This window comes from Periplaneta americana, chromosome 10 (genome assembly GCF_040183065.1).
Source record: "Periplaneta americana isolate PAMFEO1 chromosome 10, P.americana_PAMFEO1_priV1, whole genome shotgun sequence".
Taxonomy (NCBI): domain Eukaryota; kingdom Metazoa; phylum Arthropoda; class Insecta; order Blattodea; family Blattidae; genus Periplaneta; species Periplaneta americana.
This window is the reverse complement of record NC_091126.1, coordinates 147,337,632-147,350,566: the sequence shown is the minus strand read 5'-3', so window position 1 is coordinate 147,350,566 and position 12,935 is coordinate 147,337,632. Positions and strand designations below refer to the sequence as shown.

The 12,935-nt window shown below is 35.4% G+C and overlaps 1 protein-coding gene across 2 annotated transcripts in view; it reads left to right on the top strand.

The window, feature by feature from the left end:
* The first annotated feature begins 952 nt into the window (after window positions 1-952).
* The window catches only part of LOC138708084 (uncharacterized), a 73,761-nt gene continuing 61,778 nt past the window's right edge, over window positions 953-12,935 (top strand). For both annotated transcript variants that reach the window (XM_069838240.1, XM_069838241.1), the window contains exon 1: window positions 953-1,071. In XM_069838240.1, coding sequence (XP_069694341.1) covers window positions 1,068-1,071 — 4 coding nt within the window. In that variant the 5' untranslated portion in view covers window positions 953-1,067. The remainder of the gene's footprint in view (window positions 1,072-12,935) is intronic.

Sequence of the window (12,935 nt, the reverse complement as noted above, 5' to 3'; positions counted from 1 at the left end):
ATAGCCCGGGTTGATTTCACAATGTGGCGTGATGTACTTGTACAAGAGCGCGGCCGTTCGGCTACCCAACCATTCACAGAATAGGAGTGATAAGCACATAAGCCTCAGGCTGTAGTGCAAGCCTTCGGGTCGCTCCTCCGTACAAGAGAAAAAAAAAGGCTCAGATTGTACCTGACCGATATGATCTCATATTTTCCCGTGATAAATATTACGAATATAAAATAACACTTATTAATTTATTCGCATGAAAAGCAATTAATACACCATAATACGAAACGTATTTTCGCAGTCCATATAAAGTTGAACGAGATTAGAACACGTGTTTTCGAACCTAGAATGTCTGTAGCACACACTTTTTTATCTACTGTTGTGTAAATTTGAGAAATTAACGAACCATGATATTATCGATAATAGGAGTCAGATGGTTCACTTAGTCCCAAGGAGAAAATTAAAAGTGTTTTAAATTTCAAGTTGCCACAGAAATTACTATTCGGGGTCAGGGGTAGAAAAAAATCTAAAAATGTATTTTTAGACTTTAGTATGACATATTTTCTCTATAGTTCGCATAATGACAAAGTAAAAATTCTGTCGATTCAGTACAAAAATGTGCATTCCTTTCCGTGTACTACAGTTACTCCGTCTGTACATTATAATTTTATTGAACTGCAACATTTCCGCGTAGCATTCATGCTACAACAAAACATTCACTTATACATTGTTTGTACGGAATATCACATTCCAGATCGTCTGCTTGAATTATAACAGATTTCGCTACGTGTTGAGCAATTTAGGTCTAAAATGGAGAAAGTAGCTATGATTTTTTTTTCGTAGAGCTCAGTTTAATATGGGGAATGTTTATACGGCTGAAAGTTGTGATGAAGATGTGAAGTATTAAGGCTCAATATTAGCCTTCAGGTAGTGTCAACATAACCTCTATCGGCAAGAACCACGCGTTCAAGGTAACGGTTTCCAAGGAGGATGGTTGCTAACTGGAAACACATTACCTCGGAGAGGTGAGTGTTGCTTCAGTCGTCGAGTTGATCTCTTGGCGTGAAGACGAAAAGATCATGGGTAAGTCTTGCATTTCCGTTATTCATGTTTTAAGAAACTGTTCGATTCTTTGCAGTAATAAGGAAGTACAATTTTATAATTCAGAAATTGCTTGAACAGTATATTTCAGCATTTCGTTACGTAATACGCCATACATCGGAAAGAATATTTAACTGTGATTACTGACTCACCAATACACCATCTGTAATGTTACTCTTAACTACTGACGAACTTTACATAGCATACGCCCACTAGGCTTAATACATATTTGTAATCTTTGTGTTCTGCTTTAAAATTATGAAGACGTTTTGCAACTGCTACAAAGTTCAACAACATTTAGCCCAACATTTCTTGGATGACCAATTCGAAGGACAGGTTGAAAGTTACAACTAAGTGGCTTCAAAACTATTATTCCATTAAATTTTGAGCTATTCATGAGTAATTTGGAATCAGGTTAAAGATACAAGTAGGTGTTTTTTTTAACGCAATTGAATGAATATTAGTAATTGTTGTGACTCAGAATAGACAAGAAATAAGACGAGCTACACATTTTAATTAAAAGCTTGAGTTCACACAATATAATGAGAGCACACAGTCCATACGAGGTCATAGTCCCCGGTTGAGGCAGTGCATTAAATTATTGTACTCTTACTGCAGATCATATTTAGTTAAATACTTCTTTTTTTATGAAGGCAAAGCAATATTTTTAAAAACAGAATTTAACTCTTACGAAGGCTCACTTTTTTTTGTAAAGTAGTGAAGAAAATAAATATTATAATATTGATATTTGAATATGTTTTAATATAAAACATCTGAAGAGGAATTTATTTAACTACGCTTTCTAACTATTCAGATTATTGACATAATGACTCCTATAACTGTAGAAATATCGAACGTTCTTAGAGAGAAGATTACGAAATTGAGAACAGGAAGGGATTTGGAGAAGCTAAACAGTTTTCTTGAATGAAATTTTCTTGCATATACCGAGAAAAACTCGAGAAAAAAATTAAACTGTTATTAGTAGAATGCGGAAGTTCATGCAATTGCATATTTTTAATGAATGAACATACACCTAAAAGCGTTGTGTATTTTTGCCGATCATGTTTTATAGGTTAAAATAAAGTCCTATAAATGTTGCAGATTTTGCATATACAATATTGACGCTGTTTGCCATAAATGCACATTTAAATTTATTTTGTATATTTTTAAGCATATTTCGAGCAATTTCATTTGATCATTTTCTCCTTCTCAAAAGACAAGGGCGAGGCACTTGCAACAAAATTTCGTTGAGTATGAAATATCACCTTGGCTTTGGGAAGTTGCGAACAATTGACGTTTTAAATGGAAACTATGCTATTGTCGGTAATGTACAGAATGTCAGTTCGCACAAAAATTCCCCAAATCACATCTTGCAATGTTGAGAGAGCCTTCTAAGCATATAAATTAATTTATACTGACAAATGGAGGCACTTCACAATGGAAACCCTCGAAAAGACATTTTGTACCTACTGCCACAACTATTTCAAAAGTTGAGGTACGTTTTTCTAAAGAACAATAATTAAATAATAATTTATAAATGTTATAATGTTGTTACAAACTTTACTGCAGAAATTTTTTCTTTTAATTTTTAGTGCATATTTCAACAACTTTAAGTGCATAAATGCATATTTTTCAACATTTTAGTGCATAAATATCCGCAATTTAATTACTAGACATGGAACCACGGATCTCTATGTATAAGAGACATCAGGGGATAAAGATTACGTGGTATTTTCTACGTTTCATAATTTGAGAGTTCCGCCTTGAGTTGAAAACTTTAATTATAGGAACATAATATACATTTGATTTTCATATCATTCGTCGTATATAGATGGATCATATGATCAGCACCTAGAAACCAATGGGAGCTTTCTTATATCAAGTTTCAATATATTTCAGCAATCCTTTCACTGGACTCGTGCCACTGTTCCAGTAAATATTGCGAAATTTAATTTTACGTATATGTTACATGATACGTTCTTGAGCTTTTATTACGTTTTGTTCCTACGTGCTGTACAGCTTTCGCTTAAAAATGTTCATAATGTCATAATCCATAGCTGGTCACATTTTAATATCAATCATTATATTTATTTATTACTGCCGCAAAATTGATTCAAAGAAGGAATATTGTCCGGGTCGTACGTAGTACACTTTTGCACTTATAAATCCCACCAATGTACGCTAAGTTAACCATAAATGTCAAGCTGCGTTCTCGCTGCGTCAGAAAGTTGCTTATAGACGTTTCTCGGCGATCTTTCTGGTTATTGTTAGCATGTCGTGTCTTTAAAAGAGTACTGTTCAATACTAAATTCACTTTCTGTTTAAGTCTGTATGCTGTGTTTGTATCAATAGTAGTTCTCAAAAATAATAATTTAGATTGAAATTCCTTAAATGTCCAGCTGTGCGATGTGTTCCGAAAGAGTAAACCCACGGATATCATAAGTCTGTCGAAAGGAATCATTTGGAATTATTATAAATTCTTTTGCATCAAATAGGTTTATTTAAATTTAAATGCATGGATATAGTTTTTCTTAGCGTTTTATTGTGTGTTTTGCAAATACATGTTCAATTTAGAGCTGTAGGCCTTTAAAAACGTCATGTGACTCGGTTGAGAGAAGTTTCAGATAATATTCCTATTGAATTTAGTAATCCCAAGAAGATGGTTAGATTAATTAAAATCTGTCTGTGAAACGTACAGAGAGTCCGTATAGGCCAGTTTCTGTCCGACGCCTTTCCAATACACTGCGGGCTAAAGCAAGGAGGTGCACCATCACCTTTACTTTTTAACTTTGCTCTATAATATGTCATTAGGAAAATCCAGGAAAATAGAGTTTGGAATTGAACAGGTTATATTAGCTGCATGTGTATGCAGATAGCGTGAATATGTTACGAGAATATCCAAAAACTATTAGGGATAGATAACACGACAATTTTAGTTGAAGTAAGGAGATAGGTTTGAAAGTAAATCCCGAAAAGACGAAGTATAGGATTATGTCTCGTGACCAGAACATAGTACGAAATGGAAATATAAAAATTGGAAATTTATCCTTTGAAGAGGTGGAAAAATTCAAATATTTTGGAGCAACAGTAACACATATAAATGACACTCTAGAGGAAATTAAACTCAGAATAAATATGGGAAATGTCTGCTATTCGGTGGAGAAGCTTTTGTCATCTAGTCTGCTTTAAAAAATCTGAAAGTTAGAATCTATAAAACAGTTACATTACCGGTTGTTTGTATGGTTGTGAAACTTGGACCGTTACTTTGAGAGAGGAACAGAGGCCAAGGGGACAGTTAGTTATGCGAGTTTTAAAACTTCAACAATTTTCTTACAAAATTTATTAATTTTAAATTACATAAACATGCCTACAATATATCTGTATAAAATTTTGTGTCATTAGAGCTAATAGTTTTGAATTATATTTTAAAAATATATTTTATATTAATGTCGCTAAAAGGCTCTTTGCGAGAAAGTTTTCAAAATGTTTAGTTCATATTGGCTCAAAAGCTTGAAAATAATCATGGGAATATAAATTAATTAGCTTTTTGAGATCAATCTACATAGAGTGTCACAATAATTTAAGTAGATTTTCTCAATTTTCACCATTATTTCACCAGTGTTCCCTTAAGGGTGTTTGAGAATAAGGTCCTTAGAAAATTATTTTTGACTAAGGGGGCTTAAGTTACATAACGCAGAACCGCAGGCATTGTATTCTTCACCTAACAGTTCGGAGCATTAAATCCAGACGTTTGAGATGGGCAGGACATGTAGAACTTATGGTTGAATCCAGAAATGCGTATAGTGTTAATTGGGATACTTGAGGGAAAATACCTTTGGGAAGGCAGAGATATAAGTGGGAGGATAATATTAAAGTGGATTTGAGGGAGATGGAATAATGATGGTAGTAGGGACTGGATTAATCTTCCTCAGGATAGGGACTCATGGCGAGCTCATGTAAGGGCGGCAATGAACCTTCGGGTTCTCTAAAAGCCATTCGTAAGTAAGTAGGCCTAGGCTTACAATAAGAATTATAATGCAACGTACAAAAGATACGTCGAAATAACGATGCAGATATAGTTATATAAGCACTGCTTATTTAAGGCATGTGTGCTTTCAGGTAGGGTACATATTTGAAGAGGAGTGAAAGTTGTTTCGGTAGCAACCCATCAAAGGAATTTAAGAGTATGAGGAGGAGTACAACGTGGGTGGAGGTAGCGCTAAGGGGAATAGCTCCACCGCCAACATTCTTCTCTGCCCTATAACAGTTCTGAAATTCCTCGTAACTTGTTGCAGACCGAACTTGGTCGAGCCATTTTATATTTACATTTTAATTTTTAGTTTACGACGATTCAAAATAAGAGTAACGGAATCACAACTATTCACGTTCATTATGTCACATGAATATGCCATAATTTATTGTATTATTTTATGTCTCTGTAAAAGGATGTTCTTAAATTGAAAGCAAACTTTTCAGGTGAATCTTCGATCCTGCTACGTATAACACAGGGAGAGAAAAAAGTACTTCAATCATTGAAACTAAATTCAATTTTAGCACACCACTGTAATAATTTATTATTAGAGATAAGATATGATCACTGCGAAAGCTATAAACCCACCCCACTCGCCCCAAATAGCTTGTATCCGAACGATGAATTTGTGAGAAATTTTCACACGAAATCAAGTAATCCAGTGTTACAACCATTATTTTGCACTACTTAGGAAAACACTACTTTCTTCTGTCCAGGGTACATCTGCAGTATTTGAATTGTGAATTATAGAAACACTATATGTCTATTTGAGTAAATTTTTCAGGAAACAGAAAAAACTAATTACTTTCAGAAGCGTTTGGTATTTTGAAGTGATTATTTTTTATTAAAGCAATAATAAGTTCTAGAGTTTGCTATGTATGAATTTCACTTTTTAGAATTTTCTGGAAATATATTTGAATTTCCTGGACATGTGAGGTTTCTGCAATTCACAACTAGCGACAAACATTCTATTTCTTTAAAACAAATTTTAGGCGAAGTAAACGGAGGACATTTTTTTTCTTATAACAAACTTTAATGTAAATTTAAACCAATAAATTAAAAAAAGTACACAAAAACACAATATTGTAGAATTATGTAAGTAACATATTTAATTCATCAAATTCTTTTAATGCTATAAAAAAAAAGCGAAAACGCAAACTGGCAATTTTTTGTTAAACAAAATTGGTAATTATGGAGTCTGACTACTGCGCGGTTTTTTTTAAAATAAGAGCTCTTGAGTTTAGGGTAGTTTTATAAAGTGAAGACTGCCTGGGTAGCGTAGTCTGTATAGCGCTGTCCTTCTGTGCTCGAGGTTGCGGGTTCGATCCCGGCTGGAACGTGTTTTATTAGTAATTTATTACGATATACGGTTGAATTCGCTGGGTGAGTAACAGTGGCGTAGCAAGAAATTTTGAGCAGGGGAAGCTAACTCAAGTTGTCTTTCATGCAATATGAGAAAACATATTACAAAAATACAGTCTTAAAATAAATAGTAGTCAATTTCAAGTCAGCAGTCGAAGATTGGTTGGAACCTCGTAAGTAGCACCAATAAGGCATGACCTCAAATGATGCGTAATAAAATATGATTTCACGGCTTACACATATCTCTTAACAAATAGACACTTATACGTATAACATTAGCTCACTCCCTGTCATACTTACAGAAATCACAATATTAGTATCATTACATAAGTATGCGTCTGTCTTTTGGTTGTGTCCTTCATTGACAGCAAGGAAGTAGGTCATTTGTTTTTTAAATCACACTTTTTTCGTAAGTCAGTCTTGATAATACAATTGTCCTAAAAAAATTCAAGTAAATTAGTGTCAGGAACTGTTATTTCGCTCATTATTTATTATATCAGCCACAATGCACACTAACACTTCAACTGAACACAACTGACGAAAAGGGATAACTCGGAAACTACTTATTTTAAATGTTAAAGCTAGCTTCTTGCGACTAGGGTAGTTTAGTTAGAAAGGGATGGAAAATCTGCGGGGTGGATTACACAGAAGAAACCAGTCTGCTCGGAAGCTGGTGTGTGCAGGCTTTTTGTTTACTGCTGCATCACAAATCATCCTGAGCTGCCGCATCACAATATTTAACGCGTAAATATAAATTCTATTAAAATTAATCAATAATTTTGTCCATAAACTGCAGGTTTATTATGAAATTATTATTAACTGGGGAAGCTGAGCTTTTTAGCTTACATTGACGCTACGCCACTGGTGAGTAAGTTCGATTGGTCGATCGATTGCAGTGTTCAAGGATCTGTTTGTCTACCTCTCACGCAGTGCCAGCGTGATTGTGACCTGGATTTATTTTCGCGTGCACATTTCAGATGAAATCAAGATCAAATCAAGAAGTTCCCTTCGTGTTCCGGTTACACATCTAGCATATACGAAGGTTAGGTTTGGTTAGTTTGTTTTTATTAACAAAGTCCGCGCATTCCGTGCATGCGCAGTTATCTCGCAGCCAAGATGATCGTGTCGTGAGGCGCATGTGTGGATACAACTTGCACTCTTGCGCCCACTTCACAATCAAGACCCAATTGCGTTAATTAGAATATGTAAGGTGGAAGTAATAGCCGAATTTATTTCAGGGAAAGTATTCAGAAGGAAACAACGTGCGCATGCCTTAATAGGTCATAATGAGAAGTACTCGCCTAAAGTAGCGGCCACCAAATCAGGCGCGCGAGGAAAATGTGGGCACGGCGAAGCGATAGGTGGCCGAGTGTCTCTACTCCGCGCACGGATTGGCAACGCTGACCGTGCAGTGCTGCCTTAGAAGCACAACCCCTCGCAAGCTGAGCCGCGGATAAACTTCAAACAGACTATTGGGCAGTAGCGGCTGGTGGTCAAAATAATGTATGTGCTACAATCTCTATATTGGCCTACTGTATACACATAAATGTATTTATCTTAATTTGAGACTCGCCTAGTGACGAAATATGAAGTCCATACGAGGTTCCTTCCTACTGCAGAACTTGTCAGTTACCCTGGTGTTAAACCCCTCCATCTTGGACATCATACACATCACACTATTTTCTGTTGACAGTATTGCAAGAGCAGTGAGGCGATCCTGGGACATAGTGTTCCTTAAAAAACGTTTTTATGCGTTTTAAGAAAGAAAAACTTCTTTCTGGCTCAGCAGTGGTCATTGGTTTTGTAACCAAAATATTTAACAACTTCGTTACTTCACAGAATGGATCCTGTGAATTGTTGGAGACTATGTATTGTAACAATTGAACAACCATCTATATTCCGGAAGTCTGGTCTTCCGTATAGAACTCAAAGTTGTGTCTTTAACGCTCTTTTGTTCAGTACAGTGTAGCTGTTGACAGCAACTTCAAGTTCTCGTTCAGGAAAATTATGCGAAAAATTGTCAAAAAATTTGCTGTTTAACAATTTTGTTGGGTCTAGGTAGCTTAAAGACTGGAAGCGGTGAGTAGCTTCCTGAATTATACGGTCATATACTTCCTTGGCATCAATTTTCTGGGATTCCATTCTCCGTCGCTTGCTGACTGATTCAGGAGGAACCTCAAAAAACAGGCAGATGGCAGCAGCAGTCGGACACTTGAATTACCAAATACATTGTTCCGAGTTCTTCCACAAACAGGCATTCTCTCGTTACGCTTTACTTTTGCAATCTCCAAGCTATGTTGTGCTGAAGCTGACTAAAGCACTTCCCCGCGTAAAAATAGTCAATCAGGGCAGTGATTTCAGCTTCGCACATGCGCATTAATTGTCTACATTCTCGTGCAGAGTTTTGAGTAGCGCAACGTACCCCCTGAGGCATCAAAGAGCGAAGACTAAACACTCTATAACGCGTCATGAACATAACCACGGGAAACTGTCAAATGGCAGATCAAATACTATGGTATTACAAATACATTATTTGAGCAAAAATTATCATTGTGCTGTAGCACTGTAACACATAAGTACGGGCCGCCCCTGCTATTGGGCGTAGGAAATGGTAAAGGGCGAAATGGAAGCAATCATAATCAATCTGAATGACGACTCTGCAGATAGCGAGATGAGTGAAGATGGTGCTAAGGAATCTGATTTTTGAAACCTTGTAATTTAATGTAAACGTAATTTTTAGTTTGAGATTTTGAAGTTTATTCTTTATACAGACCTGCAAAAATTTCCCGACGTTGCCCGATACTATTTATTTAACCGATGTGTTGCCTAACATGTTTACTTTACGGTCTTAAATGGAAAATTAGCCCATGTTTGCCCCTTTTAACAAAATTTAATGAAAGTCATTCTTTTGCGTAGTGACAAATTAACCTACTAAATTACGAATAATTTAAATATTAATTCAATATTATTTCACAAAGAAAAACCGTTTAATTTGACTTAATTTGTTGAAGTATATAGAAATATTTTTAAAACCACAAGAGTTACATAGTTTATTTTAATTTCAGAGTGTAATAACTTTGTTCACGGAGGGAATTGTTTCAGATTTTGTACAAATATAAGGGCAGGCGTGAGTTGCAGAAAGACGCTCTGATTCGGTTTGTTATAGTAAATGCTCGTATAGAACATTCCTCATATCAAATAAATTGAATACAAAGGCATGTTTTTTTTTCCCCCGGTTTTGTGGTGAATTGTTTTCCAGGCTTAATGAATCAAATAGAATGGTTGATAGATTCTTGAGAAACAATTAATAGTGGTTGGATAAAGAGTGTATTGCGACTTGAAAGTTGTAAAACCACAGTCTACTATATACAGTCACGAAGCTTGAGTTTTGAGGGTGCTAGAAACAATAGACAGTGATGTACTATTTTGCATTGCCTGTAATGAGGCGATATTAGCGATCCTAGTGGTGAGTAACTATCTAATGTTTGCATATTTACTACGTATTGAGCTTCGCCACTGTATATACTAGACTGTGGTAAAACCTACTCAAGGAAAGAAAGAGACCACAGACTGTATTTGGAGAAAGCAGTAGGCTACTAGGTTTAAACGCAGAAAAACCAGTGTCGAGGATATCGGTGAAAATGATGGAGAGTTCAACTTTCGTAGGACAAATGAAACATCATGGATCTTGTAATGTGGATCAAGCAAAACTCTTACAGGCGATGCAAAAAAAAAATACTAACTAAACCTTCTAAAATAAGAAAATCTTGGAGGTTGACATCCAACCAGTAGCTCTGTTATGAAGAACTACACTGAGGAAGAAGTTTTGGCGCTTTTGCTGGATACCGATTTTACAATGCACCAGTATAGTGTAATGAGACGAGGAGCGAAAGAACTAGATGCTGACATTACCCATCATATAAGAGAATCTTAAATGATAAGAAAATGTGTTCTCCTGAATCTGTTTCAGCCACGGAATCTCGTGCAGAAGTAAAACTTAAAGATCTATTGAACTATACTTCTTCTCGCATTTTGAGATGATAAGAACCGGTAATTATTAATATTAAAGATGACAAACTTGTCATGCATTTAGCTACTATCAAAGTGGGAAAAAAGACAGTAAAAACCTGCCTTAGGATCTTATTAACCTACTGAGTTTTGAAGAAAAGAGGGATCGACTTACAAGAACTTTCATCCCAAAGTCTGGCAGAGAGGACAACTCCAGTGATAGTGAGTGACATAAAGATTAAACGACATTGAAAAGTATAAGCAAGTAACACTGTTTTATATTTATTATGGTTTATTTAACGACGCTCGCAACTGCAGAGGTTATATCAGCGTTGGCGGTGTGCCGGAATTTTGTCCCGCAGAAGTTCTTTTACATGCCAGTAAATCTACTGACATGAGCCTGTCGCATTTAAACACACTTCATTGCCATCGACCTGGGCCGGGATCGAACCCGCAACCTCGAGCACAGAAGGCCAGCGCTATACCGACTACGCTACCCAGGTCGACACGTTATTTTGTCATATGATACCGATAGTAGAAAAGTATGTTAAAATTGCATTTACTATTTTGGACCAGTTTTACAGCCTCTAGTGCGCTGTACTATTTTATGTGACCTGGAAGCAATACTTAATTTTTATAAATTGCAGGGGAGTTGAAAGACTCCAATTTCTGGAAAGGAGGAATGTTAGGAATTTATCAAGCTATTAAGTAAATTATTTATTTAATTGTACTTTATACCGATTTAAACTCTGTACTGAATTATGATTGAATGGAAAACTGAGCACGAAAGATATGTCGGCGATTCCCGTACAAAATCCCGAATCCAATATCCTAAACGACAATTTCCAGGAAAGGAATATATCCCGAATCCATTTTCCCGTATACTGCTTTCCCGAATGTTACTGATCTCAAATGTGTAGGCTACTGTTACATTTTAATATTTTGGCATATTTAATGTAGCTTAATCAAAATTAATAGGCAACATTTCTGTAATATCTAAATGAACAAACGAACAGAATAATGAATTACACATTTATGCTGTTACATATACCGTATGATAGCAGATTTGAAGTTGCACATGAACTTCTGAGAATAAATTACCTCCACTCTCATATTTAGAGTTGTGTTAGTACCTTTTCTAACAGATATGTGCTGGGTTTATTTTGCAATGGACAAAAATTTGAGCGGTATGGGTACATAAATATATTGACGTTCAATTTGATATGCTTTTTTATTATACTAGTGATAGTAAAAATTTGGATTAATAAGTTTGAACTAATTTTGAAAGTTCATCAAGGAATCGTGTTGAACATTTCGTTAATAACTGCACATATTGCTTAGTTCCAAATATGATTACTCGGTTATCTGTTCATCATTTGCAGAATAATTATCTTATAAAAGAAATTTCTTACCTTGCAGTGTTTTGGTACAATTCAGAGAGGAAAGTTAGATTTGTCAAGAACATTGGATTGATTTGTAAATACTCTTTATCTTCTCAATTTTATATTTCGTTTCTGACAAAATATTCAGAACGCTAATGTAACATTGTGTAACTAATTTCTAAAGAGTTGGCCCGGATATGGATGAGTGTGTTCATGAACTGCTTTTTTAAAGAATTGCTTTATCAATTTCCGCTTGAGCTGTTTCTCTGTTCGGTATATGTGAGTGTGGCGACTGTTAGGCCCGTAACACACTTGCAGAGTTTTCGCCAGCGAGAAATGTGTTGCGAGAAAGAGGCGAAGAGCCTTCCTCCACACACTTGGCGAGTTCTCGCTATCACAGATCACAGCTCGGTATGATCATCTATGCACTGCCTTCATGCAGAAAGCATTTTTTTCTGATTATAGTAATGACTTGTTGGGGGAAATATTATAGGTTATGTATTTACGTATATTGTCGTACTTTAATATATAACCTGTAAGTATATTGTCGTATTATACAAATTACGTACGAACGCTATGTTGAATCTGAGTATTCAGATGATGAGAAAATCGAGTTACATGAACATATTTTGTTAATGAAAAGAAAAAGTAGGCCTAAAATTAAAGCCAGAAATATCTGAAAATCACATTGTATCTTACGAAAATAAGGGCGAGTTTTGGACACTGGTTTCGATTTGAATGATGATAGGTTTAGGCATTATTTCAGGTTGAATAGACCACAGTTTTTTGCCATTCATTATATGATAGAGGATTCTTTGCTATGTTCTGATTAAAGTTATGTAAACTCTTAACACATCCTATAGATACATTATTTCAAATGTTTAATTAATATTATTAAATCTCATCAAAATAAAATATAGCCCTATTTATTTTCAGATAATCTGATATTTGTCCCTAAATTTCTTCTTTAAGTTTCGTGTTTTTATAGTTTTCATCCAGTGTATCCTATAAATAGGCCTACGGGTGACATTGTACAAGTTCGATTATCAGCCATCTTTCCTCAT